Consider the following 24,240-nt stretch of genomic DNA (forward strand, 5'->3'; position numbering starts at 1 on the left):
GTAACAGGAATATTTTTTGGTTCCGAGTTTTTCCCAAACTCTCTGCAATGTTGCCGTTTTGTTTTTGTAGTTTACAATTTCCGTTTTTCACACTTTCGGCAGGGCTATTTTTCCTTGAAGTGCTAACGATGTACAGGGTCTGGCAGAAGTAACGCCACTGAGTGTGGCTGGCAGGGTACGTGACTGTCCTGCACGAGATGGACAGCGATTTGAACATTTCACCTAAACTGTCACATGGTGTGCTTGAGTGTGATACTGTTATGTTACAGAACCACATGCTTATGACTTTGCAATCAAAGATTTTTATGTAATCAAAGGGGCATTATTTGTGCCAGACCCTGTATGTGCTTTTAAATAACAAGCCCCCGACATCCACCACTGCTTGTGTGATGCGAGACAAGTCACTGCCCTGTGCTTCAATTTCCTCCTTTCTAAATGGGGAGGATAGTATTACCGACCCCAGAGGGCTGGAAACGAGATCGTGGGTTTAAACACCCTTTGTAAGCCAGGGAGGTGGTTCAGGCTACTTCCTCCCCTGGCAGCCCCTAATCATTGAAGTTTATCTAGTGATTCTTCCCTTCCTTGGCACTCAGCACATGGTACCTATCACAACCCACACCCTTGCTTCTTCCAGGCCATTTGAAACAAACAAAAACCTGTTCTAAGCCAAGCTAGACCCCAGCATCAAGGACTATTAAGGGATCCTTTACTGGGACTAAGAGTGTTAGGTCTGCAGGCTGGAGTGGGGCTCTGTGTTGGTCATCTCTAGCACACTCACTGTGTGACTGTGGGCAAATCCCACCTTTCCCTACACCTGGCTTTATAGTAAAGATGCCCATCACACTGCCCACCGTGTGGTTGAAGAGTTATTTGAAAGGTGTGGAGTCAGGTGGCCTGAAAGGACTTTTGTAGCATGGACTGTGATCTTGGAAACAACTCAAATGTTCATCAGTAGGGGGCTGGTTAAAACAAAGCAAACAAACAAACAAACAAACAAACAAAAAAACCATGGTTTTATTCATACTGGGAAATACTGCGAGGCAAGTACAGAGAATGGAGTTATAAAGACAGACATGAAAGATGTCTACGGCATAGTCGTGGAGCAACCTGTGCTGTAGGAAACCGTTTATTTCTACACCAGAAATGTACACGGAGCTACAAATATCTCTGTGGGGAGGTACCGGGTCTCACATGTTCCCAACTTCAGCTATGCTGCCTTCTAGGTTCTGATGCCGGTGCTAGAAGAGCAGGTTCAAGGAGCTTGCTCGGAGCCATTTATTTATTCCCCTGTGAGAATTCTCAGCCTTCCTCCCTACAGGATGGAAAACCTGGTGTGGATTTTTGGAAAATAGATTCGACGCACTGGCCCACTGCATGGGTGTGGCCTAAGGCATGGCCCCTCCTCCCCTTTGTCAGGCAGGGTTTGGTGCAGAGCTTCACAAAAGTCATCCGTCTCTGATGTTTGGGCTGTAGTGCCTTGTCTCAATCTGGCTCATCAAGTGTGTCAGCGATCATAGCAGAGAGGGTCATCAGGATGATGATAGTGACACAGTAGAGTGGGGTGACAGTTCAAGAATCCAATCCTTTCAATAACCCCAATCAAGAGTGGGCTGGTGAAAAACAAAAACAAAAATCACAGTGGTATCCATACTGCAGAATACTGTGTGACAACGCAGAGGGCGCAGCAGGGCCATCTGTCCTGACTTGGAAAGATGTCTCCTCCCCCACCCCACCCCCCTTTCAGGCAGATGAGTGAAGCTGTGGCCAGTTGGAAAGCAGACAATAAAGTTGGGTGAAGCTGCAGCCAGTTGCAGCTATAAGATCAGTAAAAAAGAGGATTTAGTTATAGACAAAATGTCACAGCTGGAATCAGGAGGGAAAAGTCATTTCCCTTTCATCTCCACCCCACCCTACATGGGGAGGAAAGGAGAGGGGAGGGGAGGCCTTGAGAGCAGGACCCTGCGGGCAGCCTCCCTGCCTGCTCCGTGTGGGGGTGGGTGGGTGCGGGGGTGGGATGGGGGGAGATAGTCACCTACCAAGTGAAAAGCTATACACCGTGCCAGAAAATCCACACGTGGGCTCTTTCAAAGAAAGGTTTCCTCACCCCAAAGCAGGGCCACCAGACTGACAGAGGCAGGGACCGTACTTGCCTGGGTGGATGGTGCAGGAGCAAGACACACTCTTTCCAGTTTTTTGGCATCACATCACGGGGGAGGCGGGGAAAGAACTCCAAGAAAGCCCGGTGTGAACATCTTTTGCCAGCTTGGTGGAATGGGGGCTTGAAATAGAAATTAGGTAAAGTTCTTGTTCCTGCCCTTTTAAGTGTTGGTCCAAGATCATCCTCATCACGGCAACATAGTTCAGAAGGGCAATTCTATGCATGACCTGGGTGCTCTGCTCACTCAAAGTCACTTGAAGTCAAACTCAGCCTCCCTTTGCATCCCCAAAAGATCCAGCTCCCCAGCCCATCAATTAAAAATGGAGGCTTTGCTGAACTCTCTCTTCGAGGGAAGGTGGAAAGTTTTAATTTTCACACCTCACAACAGAAACTTAGTAAAGTCCCCCCATTTCTCCATGGAGGAATGGAGGTCTTCTCCCTCCTGTTATCTTGTAACTCCTCTTCCTTTCTTCCATACAGCCTCTTAGCCTCTATTTCAAAACTCGCCCTTTATTCCCCAGAGCAATTCAGCATTCGCATCCAGTTTGCGTACCCACCCAGGGTGTCTCCAGCCCACCCAGGGTGTCTCCAGCGAGCCTGTTTCCCTGCTCAAGCTGCGGACCATTCTCAAACCTGCTCTTTTCCCGGACAGGTAAATGGGGGAGGAGGGAGGGTAAGATTTTCCCTCTTGTTTCACTGACATTTGTTGAATGCTTAGTACGTGCCATACATTTTCCCTGTTTTAAAACTCAGAGTAACTCTGTTTAGTAGTCATTATTATCGGAGAAAGCTGAGGCTCAGAGGAGTTAACTCCTTTCCCATGGTCACACAGCTGGGGAGTGGCAGAGAAAGGATACACACCAGTTAGGCCCGGCGGCAAAGCCTGTGCTCTTAACCACTTCCCAGAGGGATGCGGGGCATGCTGAGGACTTTTCTGCTTCTGAGACTGTCCCCGAGGAGGGAGTGCAGGCCCCAGAGAACTGCCCTTTGGGGAAGATTGCGTATCTCTGTGCACCTTGCCTTTCCTCTGTGTTAGAAACCGCAGGAAAGCCCCAGCCAGGGCATCGGTCCCTGGCATCAGTCAGAAGGCCCAATGGGAAGACTTGTGTAAGAGGGCTCTTCTGACTGGGGCCTCACTCTCCCTGTGGGTAAAGCCGGCACACAGACGTGGGGATTGGCTTTGGAGACAACTGCTGTTGGTGACAGAGGGGAATGACTGCAGGTCAGCTGTACAGGGACGGGTCACGGTGGGGCCCGGCGCTGTGGGATCCCATTAGGTGTACTGACCCTCCCCTCTCCCCACCTGGGGCCTTGCTACAACAGAACCTCCACCTGGGCTCAGCCAAAGAGGATGCCTCTCTCTGGCACTGCCTGGCCGCTGACAGCTGCCTCTGCTGTCTGGGCCCAGAGGGCCCTGCCAGAGCTGGGGCTGAGGCGGGGAAGGTGGGTGGGGAAGGTGGGCGCCGCTGAACAACCTGGCTTCCCCTCCCCCTCCCTCAGGCTCAGGTCCCGTCTCCCTGGCCCTCCACCCCCCAAGCAGAGCTGCCTGGACCCAAAGTCTATGCTGGGGAACTTTAGGTCCCCACATTACCCCACCAGCTGTGACCTTGGGCAAGTCAATCTCCCTGACCCTCTGCTGTGAATGAGGAGGAAGGACCACCCACCGTGGATCCCGTGTGTGAGAAGGCCTGGCGCACAATAGACCTCCGCCAGGCTCCTCCATCTTCAGACCAGCTGAGGGCCTCCTGCCCGAAATCCTGAGACATTTATCGACTTTGTCCAGTTTTATTGAGATATAATTCACATGTAACATGGTATAAGGTTAAGATATACGACATGATGTTTTCATATATGTATGTATTGGGAAATGATTCCCACAATAGTTAACATCCATTATCTCACCAATTTATAATTTTTTATTGTGATGGGAACTTTCAAGATCCTCTCCCTTAGCAACTTTCAAATGCACAATAAAGTATTGTTAATTATAGTCACCATGCTGTACACCACATCCCCAGAACTCACTTTTCTTGTACCTGAAAGTCTATGCATTTTGACTTCCTTCTCCCATTCTCCCTCCGCCTGGCCCCCAGCAGTCACCAGTCTGTCTTCTGTTTCTGAGTTCGGCTTTGTTAGGTCCCATACAGGAGACTATTCGGTATCTGTCTTTCCCCCTCTGACATGTCACTTAGGACAGTGCCCTCAAGGTTCTTCCACGGTGTCGCAATGGCAGGATTTCCTTCCTTGCCTGGCCAAACAATGTTCTGCTCCCCACCACACCTTCCTTATCTCTGCATGCCTCAGTGGACACCTAGGTTGTCTCTGCTGTAGACCACTGTAAATAATGCTGCAACTCTTATGGATGTTTAATAATTAATTGAGTTCCTACCTAAAATTTAAGTGGATGAGAACAAAGTGCCAAACCCTTCATTGCATTGCCTGGCTGGATCGTCATCTCCCTTTATGGCAGGAGGGGTGAGGCATAGAGGAAAATCCCTGGCCCAAGGTCCCCCAGCAACATAAGTAGCAGCGCCTGGGAGCCTCCTGCTGAGGAAGAGAGGCTGGCTGGGGTAGGGGTGGGGTAGATGAGGAAGGCAAAAGGGACAGTGGCAGCTATCCAGTGGGGAAGAGAGCGAGGTGGGTGCACTTGTCTGAGAGTGGTGTCTGCAGAGCAAGCCCACGTCCTTATTTAGACTTGCTGCTGGAGTATGTGCCCATACGTAATGCATATAGCTGACTTTCTTGTGCACTGGCGAAAACTCAGTGCATAAATGGAGATGAGTGTGGGTGGCCTGCGACTGTAATTGTGTGGGGGAGGAGTCAGGGGAGACCCTTCCCTTTGGTGTTTGGGCAAAGAAAGGCCTCTCCGCTCAGGCAGGCTGAGCCCTGGAAAGTGGGGAGGAAGAGTTGGGGGTGAGAGGGGTGGAGCCACTACCTAACATTTACCTGCTCCAAGGAAAAATGGCTAAAGTACCCCCTCGTGCCACATGTAGAGTCAAAACCTACCTTTGGCTAAAATACAATAAAAATTCAAACTGTTGTGATTATATTCAATCTTAAACTTTTGAGTATCCAGTGTGCTCTTGAGAAAGTGATCATGGAATGACAGGGGTGCTCTGGGGCTTGGGCGAAGGACAGGGTTTGGAGAAGTTCTGTCAAGAGCGAGCCCAGTGGTTTGGGGAAAGCCTCGCCCTTCACACTGGAGAAACCAAACCAAATTCCTTTGCTGGTCCTGGTGGGAGAGGGTGGGCGTAGCCGGGTGTTGAGGTGTTGCTTGCTCCCCTAATTGGGAGAAATAACCTGGCTCAGCCAATGGGTGCCCAGATCTGTAACTGAGGCAGTTAGCCAATCAATGAGCTGGGATTTATTGGGTATCTGCTGTGTGCCTGCTGGGCTCCTCTGTAACCCTACAGCGTGAGTAGTATTGTGCCCTTGTGAAAGTGAAGCCCAGAGAGGGTAAGGGACTTGCCTAGCTCACACAGCCAGTGGGAGGCATAGCCCAGAGTGATACCCAGCTTCTCAGGGACTGGAGCCCACGTGCTTCCCAGAGCGGCAGTTCTCAAAGTGAGAACATCATCACCTGAGAAGTTATGCAAATGAAAATTCTCTGGCCCACCCCAGACCTACTAAACCTGAAACTCTGGAGGTAGAGGTCAGAAACTTGTTTTACCGTGTCTGCCAGGTGACTCTGGTGCGCACCAGGTTTGGGAACCACTGCCCTCCACCACATTGCCTCCTGGTAAAGAATAATAGCAGATTGCCCCTGCCCTCTGGGGCCTATAGTCTGGTTGACAAAACACAATAAAATACATTTTTTTAAAAAAAGGTGACTGGATGTGGAGAGGTAACTTTAGGAGAAAAGGTAGCCTTGAAGGGTGGCCCTGAAGGGTGGCCCAGCCTTTCCAGGTGAAGAAGGGGCATGGCTGTACGGCTGGGAAGGGATATCAGTGAGTGTAAAGGCGGGGAAGCTGGAAGAAGGCTTTCTGGGTACTGTGTGTGAACCGTGAGCCTCGCTGATCTGGGCACACTGCGGAGGCACGGTCAACGATGGGTGATGAGCCAGTGAGCCCCGGGGGCTGGGCTGCTCCTGCCCTGGGGTTTCCAGCGAAGGCCCTGCCCTGACAGAGGGTCGCCTGTGGTCTGATAGTCTGCACTTGGGAAGTACCTGTGGTGTGTGTGCCGAGTACCGGGCCATGGAGGCTAAAAACAGGTTCCCTCACCCACTCACTACCGCTTCTCGGCTTTCAGCTCTGGGCTCCAGTGTCACTTCCTCGGTGACGCCTTCCCTGGTGTTCCCACAAGGCCGTTCCTGGCTCCTCCCAGCATTTGGTATAGTCACTGTCACTGCCCTACCACCCAGGATTGTGATGAGTCATTTGTGGGTCTGTCTGTCCCACTGGACTGGGAGCTGCTTGAGGGCTGAGGCTGTCTTACATATCTTTGGTTCTGGCACAGAGTAACTACTCAATTCCTTTGTTAAATGAATATTAATTAGACAAATGAACAAATGACTTGATCAGCAATAATGGTCATAACAGCTGTGTGCTTCCTCAGCTAGGTAAAGAATTGATGTCTATAAATGAGATTCAACTTTCTCATCGACTTATATGATCTCATCAAGGTACATTTCTTAGTCTGTTTTTGACAGGTTTGCCTTCATTCATTTGTTGGCATATCTTTTTTTTTTAAAAGATTTTATTTATTTATCTTTAGAGGGGAAGGGAAGGAGAGAGGGAGAGAAACATCAATGTATGGTTGCCTTTCGTGCATCCGCTGCTGGGAAGTGGCCTGCAGGGAACCGGCCTGCAACCCACGCATGTGCCCTGACTGGGAATCGAACCGCGATCCTCTGGTTCGCAGGCCCGCACTCAATCCACTGAGCTACACCAGCCAGGGCTGTTGGCATATCTTTACTGAGCACATACCATGTGCTAGGTACCTTACTAAGTGCTCGAGATACAGTGTGATTGCAAGGCCTGCACCGAAGAAGCTCACTTTTAATTTGGGGGGAGTTCCCAATACCTTTTGTTTTTGTTTTAATTGCCACCTTTTTATGAGAAGGTGACATGGGTTTAACCTCTTTTGGGTTAAAAATACTTTTGAAAATCCAATAAAAGCTTTGGATCACTTCTCCAAAAGAAGATTCAAACACTGGGGTTTGTAACCACCCCCTAAATCCATCGGTGGACCTGGAGTTAGGAACTGTGGGCCCGAGGTGGCTGTCAGGTGCTTGTTAACCATGTTCAGGGTTTGTAGCATGTGGGCTGTGGGGAAATAAAACTTCTTTGGATTTCTTAGTGCTTCTGTTAAAAGCCCTAGCTTCCTGGGACTTGGAACATATATAAGAAATAAAGATAAGGAATTTTTGCTTTCACTTTCCCTGGAAGCGTTTTTCTCTTCATGTACTATGAGAATTATATCTGTAGCTATTTGTCTAGATAATTGTTCTGATCTGAAAGAATAATAAAGCATATCCAGCTGCCCCACTTGTGGGTACATGCCCCAAATAATTGAAAGCAGAATCTCAAAGCCGTATTTGTAGACCCCTCCTCGTGGTAGCACTATTCACAATAGCCAAAGGTGGAAGCCACCCAAGTGTCCACAGACAGATGAATGGATAAACAAAATGTGGTCTACACATACAATGGAATATCATTCAGCCTTAAAAAGGAAGGAAATTCTAAAACATGGCACAGCATGGATAAACCTCAAGGACATTACACTAGGTGAAAGAAGCCAGTCACGAAAAGACAAATACGACATGATTACACTTACATGAAGTGCATAGAGTAGTCAGATTCATTGAGACAGGAAGTGGAATGTGGTTGCCAGGGGCTGGGAGGAGGGGCGGGGGAACTAGCATTTTGTGGGCACCGCCTGGGCTCTGCATGAGGCAGAGTTCTGCACAGGTAGGTGGTGATGGTTTCACAACAATGTGACCGTACTGAACCATGCACTTAGAAAGATTAAGGTGGTAAATTTTATGTTATGTGTATTTTACCACAATTTTTCAAAAGGATAATGCAACTTCTCTCATCTGCCCAAGAAGACCGAAGTGTTAAAGTCAGGGTCAAGTTCCTGGATTAAGTCCCTGAGGTGCCCTAAAGCCCAGAGCACTGTCTCCCTAGGTGTACACATTCCAAATGTTCAGGGTGAGAATCTGCAGTCTTTTCCATCTCTCAATGAAGCCAAGGTGTTTTTTTTTCTTTCTACCCTTTCTGGAGGAGAGAGGGACAACTGTCTCTCCCTTGTATTCAAATGGAAAAAATCCCTTGTTTTCCACCCCTTCCCTGTGGAGCATCTCACCACTCACAGGAGATTTTTCCATATGGTTTTCATTGCGTCACCCCAGTAGGGTAGAATACTTTGCATGCACTTCAGAATAAAATTAACACAGATGAATGTTAGGACTCACCCTGCATATGTGTGTGCCCACAAGCACTCAGCCGGTGGCCTGTGGGGGAACAAGCGCTCCCCAAAAAGGGAAGGTGGGTGGAGGACTTTCTGCACTCAGCATGTGGAGGGGGACACAGAGGCTGGGAAAGGAACAGCCCCCTTACCCCTCTTTGGGAAGCTCCATCCTGAGGAGCGCAGTGGGCTTCAATCTGCTCTTTCTACAGCACTTATCCCAGATTTTTTAAAAAGTCAGCATTCACTTGAGATCCAAAAACTGTTTCTAAGTACTTGTATACCTTTAGACACTCGTCATTCTGTGAAATAGGTACTATATATATCCCTTGTATAGTCGGAGAAGGGGAGACAGAGACTAAGCAGCATGGCCCAGGGCAGATTTTAGTTCTCACTGCTCAGGATATTTGGGGAACAATGTTGGGACTCTGGTCTTAGCCCTGGGAGTTGTCCTGTGTCCCCCACTTGGTCTCAATTTTCCTGAATGCCCAAGGATGGGACTCCAATTCAAAGGTGGCAAGTTGGGTTCATCTTGTGGGCCCGATCTGATCACTTGTTCATGGCACCCTGTTTAGCAGGTTAGAGAGAGCTCCCTGGATTAAAGTAGTGATGCCTGCCATGCGCGTGGGAGCCAACGGGTGGTGCCCTGGTGGTGCTTTGCCTGGATGGGCTTTTGTCCTGAATACTCAGTCTTGGCACTCAGTGGCTTCCCAGGTCTGGCCCAGTGCCCCTCATGGCTCCCCAGAAGGTCAGGAGCTGCTTCAGGCCCCACCTCTATACACATTATCTGGGCTGTGCCACTTCTTACCTGGTTATTGCAAAGGTCATCTAGGGAGAGCTGTCTCCTTTGGGTTCAACGTGTGACAGCTTTCAAATGCATGAGAACTGATTTCCTTGATGATAGTGAAAAGGGAGTCAGGCCTCATAAAGAGGAAGCTGAAGCCCATTGCAGCCCACGGATCCTGCCAGCCCTAGGCGACCTCATGGCTCAGGACTTCTGTCACCATGTCCCCAACCTCCCCTATTTCCTCTTCCCCTATTTTTTCCAGCTCTGCCCAGTGGCACACCTGCCCCGCCCCCCTCGTCTAAGCAGGGGCTCAAGCCCTCTTTATTGTCTCACTCATCAAGTGCTGATAAGCCCTGACAAACTCGTTTACTCTGAGGTGCCAAGAACTAAGAATAGCTGGAGATAAACTTCAAATGGTGAGATTCCAGGGTCAACAAGCAGGAGGCCTCAGCAGCAAGAGGAGGTAACCAACCCTGAACAGCAGAACATCGGCTGTTCTTCAGTTGGGGGGAGAATTGTTCTGCCAAAGGTCTGGAACCTGAGACATTCTGATGAGGGCTGCCCGGCCCTCTCTCGACAGCACATAGTAGGGAAAGGTGTGGTCTCAGGAGCCAGGGTGGCTGGGCTTCAAATGCCAGCTCTGCTACCTTCTCACATGTGACCTAGTGAAAGTCACTTAAACTCTTTGTACCTCAATCTTCTCTTGATAAAATGGGGTTGGTGATGATAGTAGTACCTGCCTTGTAGAGTTGTTGAGGGGGGCAGATGAGTTTAGTGCTTAGAACCGTACCTGGCATGTAGTTAATGCTATCTAAGTGTCAGCTGTTAGTGAGGCTCCTTGGGGGCCATGCACCAATCCCAGTCCTTGCAGTCTGAGAGGGCAGACACCAGGGTCCAGCCCAGGTCTAGCCCACTGCAGGTGGTAGCCAATATGAGCTCCTTCCTTTCACCTTCATTTTGGAATTGTCTCCAGAGCCAAGTTAGGAGTTATGTAAGAAAACACAGAGAACTTCTGAGCTTGGTGCTGTCTGGAAGCCAGTTATCAGGAGGTCCTTGTGGCTTTGTCGCCAATGAGATCAGAAAGTCCAGCAGATCCTATCTCTCTTTGTCTGTCCCCCACCGCCTCCCATTGATCACGACTTGCTGCCCACAGTCCCTATTGCCTCAGCAGCCATGTCGGGAGAGAGGTGACCCCACCTCTTAGCCACAGCTGAGTAGACCTGGGAGTGGTCCCTGACGCCAGGGCTGCCCACTCAGGTGAGTTGGCCCAATCAGATTCTGCCTTGGGAATTTGGAATTGGAAACTGAGCCATGTAGTGATGATGGAGCTATAGCTGAAAGGTCACCTAGAGTTAGGCAGAGATTATGATGGCCATGTTCAGGCTGAGCCCTGGGGATGCAGGGGAAGCTGGGGGCAGAGATAGGAGGCTTAAACAGAGACACTGTAAATCAGAATCACTTTCCACTTCCAATTCTAAAGAAGCCTGGAGGCAGCTCATCTCCTTGGCTTGGATTTCCATGAGATACCTATACTGGCACGACCGCACTCTCTTCCCTGGAGTATATCCCTGGGCCGTGTAACCAGGAGGGCCTCAACTTATCCTCAGCAGCCCCTTGGCTCAAGCACTTGCCTCCTTCCATGAGGTTCTGCTGAATGTTAGTTCACGGATGGAGTGGACCCCTGTACCTCCCTCACATTTGGTCTTAGTGACCTCAGGGGAAGCAGCTGCAGCCATGCTGACCCTGACAGGAGCTGGGGCACCCCATACTTTGGGGCAACCATCTGGGGTTCCTGCTGTTAGCTATGCTTTCTAGAATTGAGCGAAGTCCCTACCAAATGGGCTTCACTTTCTGCTGGACTGAGAAGATGCTGAAACCCAGCTCAGGCTCCTGCTGCCCCGGCCTCGGCTCCACGCCAGGCCCTGGCTGTTTGATCACGTCCTTCGTGTCAGACCCCAGTCTCAGCACTGGGTTCTGCTTCTCACTCTTGAGTAGGTGCCAAAACCTTATGTTTTTTTTTTTTTTATTTGACGGTCTTGAATCTGCTGCCCAAATCCACACTCTCTCCTGAAAGCTGGAATTGAAATATTTATTTTATTGATGAGTTCAGAGTAAAGCTCATGGCAACCATCTTAGCAGGAGTGGCAGCAGGAGCGAGAAGAGAGGGGTGGAGAGGGAGAGACCTGAGTCAGGCCCTATTAGATTTCAAGGGAGGAGTCTCCCAGGGCTGGGAGAAACCAAATTCACAGGGCCAGAGAGAAGACATGAGAGGCTGTTCCCGGGGGCCCTTTGCAGAACGGCTGGCTGCCCACTTGCTCAGAGGCATGGCCGGGGGTGCTCCTTATGCAGCGCTTCTGTGGGGCCAATGGGAATCTGAAACTTCTGGGCACTGGCTGTGTTTCCAGGGTGTCTGCAGGTTGGCATCTCTCAAGGCTGGTTCCAGGCTTTGTGTTTGGAAGAGTGTGTCCACAGCTCACTGGCTTCTAGGGGTGAATTTGGTTTCTCCTTCTGGACTTCAGAAGAAGGTCCTGGGGGAAGATGAAACAGACCAGGAGGGTGCAGGCCTTGTGGGTGCACACTCAGTGCAGGGAAGGGTCTGACCAGAGGGAGTCCCCCGGGGGGTACAAGGCCCTGACAACCTCTGGAAGCCCCCTTGGTGCAAGCCCCTGGCAGCTACACACCAGCCATAGACACAGCACACAGGAGGCCAGGGAGAAAGCAGAAGCGACACCTGGGATGAGGTCGAAGGGGACCAGAAGGCAGAGGGGTCCCTCACAAAGAGCAGATGACAAGTGACAGAAAACATAGGGCCATTGAGGCCAACCCAGAAATGATAGCATAGTAGGCCTACTGTCTTGGAAGCATGAGGCCCTTATGTTTTGAGGAACTTGTGATAGGAAAAGTCAGGAAGTCCAAGCGTGGGTCTGCCCTAGGTGCTGCCAGCTGTGAGCTGAGGCCACACCCAACGCCAGTTTCCCAGGAGCCTGCCAGCTCTGTCCACGAGCACAGCCCTGTCACAGGGTGGGAAACACCCCATAGCTGAGCTCCACAGTGTCCCACAGATAAGAATCTGGAGCCAAGGGAGAGAGAAGGCACAGAGGACAGTTTGGTCCGAGCAGGGCTCAGGCCATGACAGGTCACAACAGGACACGAACAACCCCAACAGGCCAACCCTGGTTCTTTGGACCAGCCTTAAGTGCCCCTTAATTGCCCTGACTCTGTCCACACATGGGGCGTGGTGGAGCAAGGCTCCCAGGAGGCGGTGCCCCCAGGGAAGGGGAAATCCAGGCTGTGCTCCCTTGCGCTCTCCCAGCCCATCCTGCCTGGTTCGAAGCACTGGCGGTGCCCAGCAGAGAATGGTGCTCACGGCTCCATCCTGCTCATTAGTGTGCTGTGTGAGACCCGGGGCCGGTCCCAAGGGCTGTGGGGAGTCAGGGTGCCCAGGTCCCAAGCGTGCTACAAAGTGGGCTCTGCGTAACTCCCATGAGTGGGAGGGCCTTTGAGTCTGACAGAATCCCAGTGCGGCCAGCAGCAGACCCGGGTGGCACTTCAGAGATGTGCACCCCTCCAGACACCAGTCCAAAGAACCTGCTGATGGCATGGGCCACCACAGACGGCCACTACACGCAGCATGGACAGACGGGGCCCTGCAGCCCGCCTGCCTATTCACCGTGGGGGGCTGCCAGGCTCCAGCTGCAGGAAGAACCCGTGCCTAAGCACGGGAGCACGGTCTTCAAGGAGCTTTCGGACCGGCTGGGGGCTTTCGGCTGCAGAGGAGGGAAGAGAAGAGCTACATACGCAGAGCAGAGCAGGAAACAAAACAGGGCTCGGTTATTCCCAGGCAGAGCTCCACTGGGCCGCTCCCTTCAACTGGCTTCTTCCTAGGCCCTGAGTTCTAGAATTAGTTGCTACATGACCTTGATGTTTCCAAGATGTGCAAAGAACTCAGCCTCTGCTATGCACGGGGAGCAAGCAGGTACAGCCATGCCTGGCAAGCGGAGGGGCAGGGAGGAGATGTGGTGAGATGAGGATGGAGGTCGGATACCACAGAGGCCGAGAGAGACAAAGATGGAGACAGAGAAAGGCAGAGAGTAAAAATGATGCGGAGACCCAGAGCCAGAGAGATGCAAGCAAAGGAGAGGGCAAGAAAGAAGGAGCTGAAGGGAAGAAGGATGAAGGGGAAAGAGAGATGCAGATGGGAGAGAGATTGCCAGGAAGGGAGAGGTTGTGGGGAGGAAGGAGCAGAAAGTGACAGGGAGACAGAGAGAATGAGACAGGGACCCACACAGTTACAGAGACAGGGATGGAACAGAGAGAAACAGACACAGAGAATCGCAGAGAAAGACGGAGACTGGGCCAAAGCTATCCTGCAAGTGGGCCTGAAGCCCATGGTCCTAGCAGCTTAGAGGCTCAGCAAGAGGGAATGCAGTTACCTATCCAGCAGACCTTGCAGAGAGTAAAAGACAGAAACTTTAAGCTAGCTGATGACCGTGCATGGGGATGAAGTTCTGAGTGGGGAATCAGAAGTCCTGAGGCTTCGTACCAACCTCACTGTTTACTTGGGCTGAGGCTTTAACTTCTCTGGGCCTTAGTTTTCCATATATAAAGAAGAATTTGGACAAGACAGTGTTGGAGGCAGCTCTGACAACGCTTCAGGACAGTGACCTAGTTCTAGGCTTTCTCTAGCTCAGGTGCTTTTGAGGAGCAATTACTACTAGAAGCTGTGAGCTCGGACAGTTCCTTCAGGCCGGATGGAGGCTGGAAGTGGGCTGGCAGAAGGCAGCCAAGATTCTGGAGGGTGAGAAGACAGGGGAGGTGGCGGGCCAGGCTCCCACGCACACTTACAGCTCATCATCGTACTCCTTCACGGGGGAGACAGCAATAACAAGGTCGATCCAGTCCTGTGGGGAGAAGGCGTGTGACTCTGGGGCACGCTCAGGTATCGATGGCGTCTGTCCCTGACACTCTATTCCTGTTCCTGGGCACCAGAGGCCAGCATCGGCTGGCTGGGACCTTCTTCCCATGGGAAGGCAGACCCCAGTGGAGCTGGAGGACCCCCTGGTAGGATGGGCCTCACTGTGCAATCCTATGATCTGGGGAAGCTTCCAGTCTCAGGCTTCAGAACCAGAGAGGCCAGCCAGGGTGGCCAGGTCCCTGAATGACACTAAGCTCCCAAATACTGATTTGTGGACCAGGGCTAGGCAGCAGCCTCAGGATCACAGGGGGGATTTCTTAAAACTCTAGACGCATGGACTTGCCCCTGGAAATCTGGGGTAGGTCCTGGGAAACAGTATTTTTAACAAGGTCCCTGGGTCATTCTGATGCACACAGCCAATTAGAAAATTATAGGCCTAGCTTTCTGATCCTAGTATATTTATCTTCTCAGTGGGTCACTGCCATCCTTGGCTTATCCATCACTATCCATCCTTGGGTTGGGTACATCCAATAAAAGGTATGCGAACTATCACTGGGCCTTTCTACCATGTAGTAGCTCCTAATATTGACCTGAAACCTCTTCCCAGGACCTCCCTCCATCCAGTCTACTTCTGCTCTCAAGGACCACCAAGAACACTTCTGCTCCCTCTACCCTAAAGCAGCCCTTCAGATAATCAAAGACAGTCATCATGTTACCCGTAAGTCTTCTCTTGTCCACAGCCCTGAATGTGGGTCCCAGTCCCATCTGGTCAGCTTCCTCGGCTCTGAACTTAATACCTCAGGCTCGGCCGCCTGCATACAGTTGCACAGGTTGTGCATTGCACAACATGAGCAGGTACCATTCACACCGTGTCGGTAGGAGGGCACCCCATCGGATTGTGCAGTGCACAGCCCGGGAGATCTCATGTGGCAGCCCTGACCCAGGTGGGTATCTATCTGATGGGCAGAGAACAGACTACCAGCAGCCCCTCCTCCACTGCGGGCCCTCCGCTTCCGTTAATGGCCCGCATTAAAGGGCCCCAAGCACTCTCTTGCTTCCTGGTCAGTGTGCACTTAGAGAAGACCTTAAGTTTTTTTCTTGGGTGGGTTGCCACAACTGGTCATCAGGAGTCTGTGCCATTTGCATTTTGGATTCAAGATGAGGAACTGGCATTTATTTTTCTGAATCCCACATCATCAGATTGAGACCACTGGCTGTGTGGGGCTGTGTGGGTGTCACTCAAGAGTTACTGGGACTCTGGATACCAGCCCTGGGATGGGGCACCCCAACTGTAAGGCCTGGCTGCAGAGGCCACGTTATAAGGCCAGCAGACAAGGGAGGGGGGCAGGGAGGGGGTTCGGTCTTACCCCCTGATTCCAGGCCTTCTGCAGGGCAGCCTCAGCCTCAGCCAGGGTGTAGTCCGTCACAATCTTGCCATTGATGGCCATGACCTCGTCTCCTTTCACAATCCCACCTGCAGGGAGATGAGGCTGACTGGCAACTGGGCCATAAGTGACATGTGCCTGGCCCACTAGGTCACTGTTGAGCTGCAGAAGGAGCCTGATTCCTGGGCTCTGAAAACTCACATGGGACAGAAAGCACGAGGGGCAACCGTCCACCAGGTTACTCAACGGGCACTTCATTCCCACACCATCCGCCCGCCCTCACCCCGCTGGCAGCCGAGGACAGCAGGGGCGAATCTCTTCCAGGGGCCTCTGCTGTCTCAGAGGGAGGCAGACCTGCATTCCTGGAAGGTTTACTAAAAACAGGAGCTAGTTTTGTGGGCCATCCTCTCTGCCCTCCAGCCCTGCTGGCTGGCTTCAGGACCTCGAGCAGGTCGCGTTCTTTCCTGCCTCACATGCTGTTCCCTCTGGGACACTTGTCCCCTCTCTCTGTGTTCTCATCTGCATCTGCGATGAAACGTCTTCTCCCCAAAGACGTCTTCTCTACCCGCACCCTGCACCCCCTCCCCACACACACTTGCTCTGAAGCAGATCTCCCTTTTCATTCTCTTGCAGCATCCTGGTCTTTTCCTGAATAGTTTATTTCACAATTTGTAATCACATGTCTGTTGACTGATGGTCCATCTCTTCCACAAGCCACAAAGAGAGGACAAGATTGACCCTTATCCCCAACACAAAATAGGAATTGAACAGCTACTTCCTGAACTAATGAATGATGGTTGGAGGTGTTCATGGAAGAGATGGCCTATGATCTAATAAATCTGGGCAAAGCCGAGTTCTAAGCTAAACAGTTATTCACTGCAGGACTGTCAGAACACAAAATATGCTAGTGTGTATGTGGGTTTCCAAGCTGCGGGGAGCTTGTGAGTGGTTTCCTGCACATTGTCAACTTGGAAACTCACCCCACCACCACAGTCCTGGTGTTCACTGAATGCTCTCTGGCTTTGTTGAATCAGATCACCCAGAAGCAGCATTGCGGGGCATGAGGGGCATGAAGGCCCCTCAGAATGGGGCATGTGCTACTGAAGGTGGTGGCCCCAACACCTGCGCTCCTGGGGAAACTCCTCCCAGCTGCTTGCCTGTCCAGAGCAGTGTGGGACCAAAGCGTCACAGCAGTTCCCTGTGTACAGTATAGTCCGCCTGGGGAGAGGGGACTTTCACCTTCTCATTTTGTACAAACCCATGGTGGAGCCTAAGGTCCAATAAGGCGCTGGCTGGGATGGGGCTTTGCAAGGTCGGGGAGGGCCAGGAAAAGTCAACCATCCATCCTGGTCCTCTTTCCCTGCTCGACATGGCAAACGGGGCTCTCTTGGCTGAGCATCAACCCACCCCTCAGCTGGCACAGAAATAAGACGGAGGAAAAGGGTGTGGGCAGGGCAGGCTGTGGTGGGCCATGGCAGCTCCCTAGCTGAGCAACCCCCTCCTGGGCAAGACCTCAGTACCCCACAGTACCCCACATAAGCCTGGCTACCGGAGACCAGATGACTTTCCCATAGAGCCACTCCTCCATCATGTCCTTACCCACCCACCATTCTGCCACCTGGGGCTTGGGGTAGAGCCTGACCCCGGCCTAGACTGCCCAGGAGGGGTCCAATGAAAGGACTCCTGCAGTGGCCCAGAAAGACCAGGGCCCAGGCCTGCTCCTTTGAGGACGCCCATACAAAGACCTGGGAGGCCTGAAGAGCCTGCTGGACTTGGGAGAAGAAGTCACCGATGGCGAGGTGTCAGATGCTGTCTGACAGGTGAGTGGGTTGATAGTTTGCCTCGAGGGTCTGTGGCTGGGGGCCGCTAAGGCTTCCCTCATCAGCATGAGGGTTTCTGTGGATGAGGGATAAAGGCAAAGCAAGAAGACCATGCCACAGACCGACACAGGCTGGGAGGGGGCTCCCTGCCCCTCTGGGAGGGGGCAGGCCCCGGGCAGGGGTGGCACTTGTGCTAGACAGTAAAGCCACAGGATCAAGCTGCTTGGGTTCAAGGCCTGCCTCCACTGCTTGCTGGCTGTGGGTTCTGGAACAAGTACTTAAACCTTCCTGTGCCTCAGTTTCCTCAGCTGTAAAATGAGAATAGCAGTGCCTCCTTTCGGCTGTTGTAAGGATTAAATGAGCTGATACACACAAATGACTGAGACACAGGGTGGTGCGCTGGGAGCCCCGAACAGCACCTGGCACGCTGTTGTTTTTTATCGTTATTAGAAGGACGGGTCAGGTTTTGATGGCTTGTCTCCTGCTGGTCTATGTGCTGTCCCCTCTTCCTGGAAAGCTCTTTCCCATCTTCAGGGGGTAACATTGACTTATCTTTTAAGGCTCAGCTTAGGCATCACCTTTCTAGGAAGGAAGGAGCCTTCCCAGGGGCTCCCTTTTCCTTGGAGGGTTGGGGCCCCTCAGAGTTCCCACAGCTTCCCCACCCGCCACCTTAGTCCTTTGTCATCCCCCTGCAGACCACACTGTCATTGTTTTCACTGCTAGATGGGGAGGCCCTGGAGGACAGGGTAGCATCTGGTTTGGCTGTGAATCCGCAGGCCTGGCACCACTGTGCGCCCACAGGCGACATGTGGCACTGGGCGGATGGATGAACTGGAGGGGCATTCTTGAGCAACCGCCAACCCAGCCCCAGCGCACGGCTGTTGGCTTTCCTGCAGAGCCCTGCATAACCACCACACCGTCCCCACACTGGGACACGGCCGCCCCCACTCACCATGCCGCTCAGCAGCGCCCCCCTCGTAAACAGCCGAGACGACCACCTTGCCGATCGGAGAGTCCACGCCGCCTTCCAAGGCCAGGTCCAAGGCTCCCTCCTGGTGAGAGGCAAACAGGCCTCAGGGAGCCGAGCAGACATCAGCCTGTGGGCACCTGGGCGCCACTGAGGCTCTTGACAGGGCGACACAGAGGGCAGGAGAAGTCGTGGGGCCAATGGCGGGGCCGTAAGGGAGAAAGAGAGGGCCTGGGCGTGGGGTCTCACCACAGGGAAGGGCGTCTTCGGGGGGAGGGAGGAGAACAGTGAGGATCTGGGGGTCACCCAGGACTCTCTTCAGACTAGGAGACAGAGGGGACCAAGATGGGAGGGGACAGGAGCAGAGATGGGGGTGGCTACCCAACCTTCAAGTACCCAGGTACCTTCTTAATGCGCAGGAGCCGGACATCCTTCCCTAAGATCTGCTCTGGGGTGAACTAGAGGGAAAAGACAGGGGGGCAGTTGAGTCGGCCTGAAAGATGAGGGCGGGACGGGGGTAGGAGGGGAAGCCAGGCACCTGTGGAACACTGGGCCCCACAGACACATGGACAAGGGGACCTTTCCCAACCCCGGTGCCAGCAGTCTTCAACGGGGGGCCTAGAGCCCATGGGGGACCCGAGGGCACACCCACAAACCCCGGACCCACTCTTCCTGGGTGTATTGTGAGACTGGTGAGGGCCTGTCAACACACAGCGAAGCACCTGGTCGGTAGTTGGTGCTCAGTAAGTGTAACTTGTTATAAACCACACCACCCCCTCCCCCCATCACACTGGGATGCCCTTTGAAAGGATCCTTCACAGGAAGGAGCCGTGAGGGCCTCCTTGGGGCCCCTCATATGCCCCACCCCATCCCTGGGCCCCCCAGGGCCCATAATATACCACCACTGAGCATATTATAACCCTCAACCACAGTTGCTGGGGTGCCTGCGGCGCGCCCCCCCCCCCCCAGGGCAGGAGAGTTCTCTCTCACCATGGAGTAGGGATCAAAGCCTTCCTCATATTTCCGGAAATCCTGGAAGCAAAGGAGAGTGTTAGGGCAACAGATCAGAGGCCCCTGAGGGTCACTGCAGGAATCAAGCTTGGGGCAGAGGAAGACAATGGTGGGCAGCTTAGAGGTAGGGGAGAGAGGGAGGGGTCAGGTGTGGCCTGGATGGGGTGTGCAGGGAGGAGGCTGGCGGCCCCAGCAGCCAGAGCACCCCTGCCCAGGGAGAAGCAGAAAGCTGTGGGAAGTGCTGGAGGAACCCTGGCTCTGGACCACGCACTGTCCCAGCCGGGCGAGCATCTCTGGCTGGCCGGGGTAGCCAGAGTGCCCTGCGAGGCCAGGTCCAGGCTCTGGGGGAAGAAGCCCAGCTTTTCTCCACCCAGGGCTCTGATCCCAAAGGACCAACAATACTCAAGAGACTGCTCTTGTTGGGAATCGGCCACAGGATGATGGGGGGTAGGGGGCAAGGGGAGGTCAGGCACCCAGAGGGAAAGCGGGACGTCTGTGTTTGCCCATGTCCAGTGCTGTTCTCAATACAAATCTCACCCAGAAGACTGGGGGCCTCCCCAGAGCCTTACCCAGGGGAGGAGGAGGGAGGACATGCAGTTCAGGGGACCCGGCTTGGTGGGGGCTGTGGGAATAATACCCCCAACATGTAGAAACAAGGCAGTGAGAAGGGAGAGAGGGAGGGCCAGAACTCTCCCAGGAGTCACACAGAGAGCAGAAGTCCAGGGGCCACAGGCTGAGGGGACAGGCACACCGAGCTCGAGAGCAGCAAAGTCTCCGTGAGTCCCCACAGGAGGGTGGCAGCGAAGGAGCAGCCTGGCCAGACTGAGTGGAGCCAGCCCCTAGCACACAGTTCGCTAAACCACAACGAATGTCCCCTGGGGCCCGCGGTCAGCACCACGGGGAGGCCATGTGCAGCAGCCGAGCTCCGGGTGCAACACGAGGGCCAAATAGCAGCAGATGGATCTCTGGGCATCTGTCTGTCCTCCTCACTAGTCTTCGTCACACTGGTTCAACCCCCAAAAGCCAGGGAGACCCCCCAGGCCGGTCCGTGGGTATCAGGGCCGCAGATAGAAAGGATGCAGCAAATCCATGGGCAAGAAAGATTATTAGGCAGGATATGGAGTCAATGCTCTTTCATCGAGGGCCCTGCCCCGCCCCCCAGCTGTCCCTGCTGCACACTGGGCAGTGCTGGCCATGGGCCTGAGAATCTTCCCCCTGACAGTGCTCTCAGGGAGGGACTGGAGCTGCATCTCAGGGATGCGTCTTGTGTAAATTTACATCAGAGACTTATAAGCCATGATAGGTGGTCAGCCCTTGAAGAGGGAGCCCAACCCTTTATCCGACAGATGGAGAAACTGAGGCCCAGAGAGGTGACATTCATGCCCAAGGTGACCCGGTCAGCGGGCAGTGGAGCAAATGTTGGAGTCCCAGTCCGGCCCTCGGACTTCTCACCTTCCTGCCTCTCGCCCATGGAGACCCACATGCAACACGGCCCTTAAATGTCTGTTTTACAATCACGGTGCTTTGAGAAGCAGAATGGTATAGCATCCAGGAACCTGACCCCCTGGGTTAGAATACGGGGTCTGACGCTAGCTGTGGCCTCATAGACGTGTTTCCTAATCTCTCTGCTTCTGTTTCTCATCTATAAGGTGGGTGATACTGGCACTTAATTCCTAAGTTGTTGTAAAGTCTGCATGAGTTAATACAGAAACGGGGCTTGATGCAGCACACCTTCTGTTAGCTACCGCCCATCACTGCCCGGTCTCGGCCTGGCAGCAGCCTCCTCTGCAGACCCCCCATGTCTCACTGTGCAGCTGACACCTCCCCTTAGCTCCCCGCCTGTAGTCATGTTAGTCTGCGGTTGGGTGGTGGGTTATCAGTGAGGAGGCTGGCTGCAAGATCTCCCTCCATCTGGGAGTCTCTTTCATGGTGGTGAGGCAGCCGATCTGATGGCTGGTTCTGTGGGTGAAAGCCCCAGGAGATGGGGATGATAAGTGGCTGCGTGCCTTCCTGACACCACTCTTGGACTAGCCAGGACTTCTGCAACCCTGTGCACAGGAGCACCCTGGGCAGATGGAGGACCTGGGCCACCACTTCCCCCTTGGTGTTGGCTCAGTACCAGGTGGGGTTGGTGTGAAGCTGTGCTCCGCCTTGAGGGAACAAGACAGGGGAAGAGGCAGGGAGAAACCTCAGGTACCTAGGGCTGGAACGAGGCCTCTCTGGGACCCTCTGAGGGTTCTCTCTGCCCTGTTCCTCTTTGATTAACCAGCAGCCAAAGGGTCAAGTCCCCAGACACCCCGCATGGGGTTCAACAAGCCCCTTGATACTCGAGCTTCCCCAGCCCATGGCTGTGGTCATGGGGACACAGCTCTGGCCTGAGGCTCTTAGCAGATGGCACTTGGGGCCACCCGAGGGTCAACCAGTGCTCCCAGAGAGAGAAGTCAAAGTGGGAGGCACAGAGGGTGGCAGGGAGGGCCACAGACACACGACGGGTATCATTTTACTTGTCTGAACGCTGTCTGATAAACCACCATCCTCTTCAACATCTCCTGTGGCTGCCAGAAAAAAAAAATTCATGCTGGATGTTACCAACGGCTCTCGCCTGCCCCCTGGTGCCAAGCCCTGGGCCTGCCAGCCTGGGGCTGCCCTACCGACATCCCTCCCCAGACAGACGCAGCCTGATTTCTGTTCTGGCCCACACTACCACCCCAGACACAGCAGCCTCCCATTTCTAGGCAAGCACGTCCCTTCCCTTGTCATTAGCCAGAGAATGTGACACAGATGCCCCAGCAGACTGTCACAGGAGCATGAACTTGGCTCTTTGCGGAGCTGACAAGACAGCTGAGTCTCCATATAAGTTTCCACGCTGCGCTGCCCTGACATTTGGATAGGGTTTCCTTGAAAGGAGAATTAGAACTCTGGCACGACTCTTCCTGCCAAGGGTGGGAGGCCTTCTAGCAGCTAGCGGCTGGTGCCCCCGGAACGGGGTGCGCATGAGCCCCAGCTCACTCAGCTTGCAGGTGACTGAGGGTGGGCAGACCTCCCCTCTGCCCAGGACCACACCTCACACTCCCAGTCCCAGCGGGGAGTGAGACATGAAATGAAGAAGGGCAGTGGATGGGCTTCGGCCGGTTCCCCATCTGAGGGTGGTCCATGCCACGCCCTGCCATGGGGGACTTTGGGGGCAGAGGCCTGAGCAAGTGGACTCACTCTAAGTTTTGGCAGGATGACAACACAGGTGAGTGACTCTGGAGTAAGTAGGAAGTCCTGGCTTTGCCTTGGGCCCCCAACTTACCCTCCCTAAGCTTCGGGTTTCTCAAGTGCGAAACAGGGATCACAGCAGGTACCACCTACTGGAATTGTTATGAGGGTTAAATGAGACCTGGCAGAGCAAGACACATGCAGGCTCACGATAAGCCTGTTTGGGCAAGTGAGGAACAGGAATCTCGCTGGTCGTGTCCACGCCACCCACACCGTGTGGATTCGTTCATCTCATGGCCAATGAGAAGGTTAGGAGGTGGCACCCGTTGTGAGTTTGTGTCCTACCTCACTCTCCCTCCAGCAGAACCCGGGGGAGACAGCCCCGGTCGGCTCCTCTGGAGATGCCCTGCAGGGGACCTGAGTGGCTTACCAGCACCTCGGATTTCACAGCTGGCCTGTAGATGAAGTTGGGCTCCTGGTGGACCATGACGGGCTTGGAGATGGTGGACACGCCAGGGCCTCGTGGAGGCTGTGGGCTTGGGCAAAATGTCTACAGGGGTTCGTTTAAGAGAGAGACCCATGTGAGGTCATGGTGGGTGGCCCAGGCCCACTGTGGCACTCCAACACACATGCAAAATCACACCATGGACATGCTGAGCCAGCCTGGTCCGTTCACTCTGCCAGAGGTCCCAGGGGCATGATCTTCAGCAGAGGGACAAGAAATCTACTGGCCACAGTGTGCCCTGAAGTCAAAGAAACTATGGGGCTATAAGGAATCAGGACTTGAGCCTGATTATGGGGTCACCAGCAGCCACTGTCACTCAAAGGGTAGACTTTCAAGGCTTTCTCTCAGTGGCCTTGGATGCCCTTCAGCCTCCTCTCTCCCTAAGGGTCTTCTTGCCTGGCTACGGTTCCAGTCCCCAGACTCACAGAAGCATCTGCTATTCCTGGTGGGTGGGCACATAGTCTCTGGAGGCTGGGGGTGGGGACCAGTAAGGGAGGCACCCAGGAGAGCCGATGCACCGTCTGCTTTGCTCTAACCCACTTAATCAAGAGGGCAAGATAAATCAAGTTGGGTCACAATCCTGCCCCAGACCCTTGATGGGTCCCCACTGACTACTGAGCTCCTTGACTTGAAGCCAAGGTCCTGCATGAGCTTCTCTATCTCTGTTTACATTCATCCCTTACTCCTTCTTGCCCTCCCCACAGTGCCTAACTTTAGCCTCCAAAATGCCTGGAATTCTTGCCTCAAGGTTTTTGCACAAGCTCTTTCCTCCTGCTTTACCCGCCCAGGTGTTGGCTTAGGTATCATGGCCTTCAGGAAGCGTTCCTTTAGCTTTTCCTCTCCGCCCCCACCACTCATTGCAGTATCCATCCCCCTCTGGCAGTGTGGTGGTTCCCTGCTTGTCTGTCTTCCCACCAGACTGACTCGGGCAGGGACTGAGATGTCTATTTTGTGGTGGTGCTCAGTGCCCAGCATCATGTCTGGCATATAGTAGTCGCTCACTAAACATGTTGCATAAATCAAAGGGTGACAATAGTATGGCAGGCACATGGGACAGTGCCTGGGGGTAGATACAGCCCTGAA

General features: G+C 53.4%; 1 protein-coding gene across 1 annotated transcript in view; it reads right to left on the minus strand.

Annotated features, from left to right (window-relative positions):
• Positions 1-13,016: 13,016 nt before the first annotated feature.
• Positions 13,017-24,240, minus strand: part of USH1C (USH1 protein network component harmonin) — a 44,423-nt gene continuing 33,199 nt past the window's right edge. The window contains exons 19-27 of the mRNA XM_053673175.1: positions 23,083-23,202; positions 21,956-22,006; positions 19,431-19,472; positions 18,845-18,898; positions 18,426-18,525; positions 15,636-15,742; positions 14,409-14,411; positions 14,199-14,254; positions 13,017-13,143 (exon numbers count right to left, since the gene is read on the minus strand). Coding sequence (XP_053529150.1) covers positions 13,020-13,143; positions 14,199-14,254; positions 14,409-14,411; positions 15,636-15,742; positions 18,426-18,525; positions 18,845-18,898; positions 19,431-19,472; positions 21,956-22,006; positions 23,083-23,202 — 657 coding nt within the window. The 3' untranslated portion in view covers positions 13,017-13,019. The remainder of the gene's footprint in view (positions 13,144-14,198; positions 14,255-14,408; positions 14,412-15,635; positions 15,743-18,425; positions 18,526-18,844; positions 18,899-19,430; positions 19,473-21,955; positions 22,007-23,082; positions 23,203-24,240) is intronic.

The sequence above is a fragment of the Artibeus jamaicensis genome, unplaced genomic scaffold (genome assembly GCF_021234435.1).
Source record: "Artibeus jamaicensis isolate MK-2021 breed Jamaican fruit bat unplaced genomic scaffold, CSHL_Jam_final contig_797, whole genome shotgun sequence".
NCBI classification, from domain to species: Eukaryota; Metazoa; Chordata; class Mammalia; order Chiroptera; family Phyllostomidae; genus Artibeus; species Artibeus jamaicensis.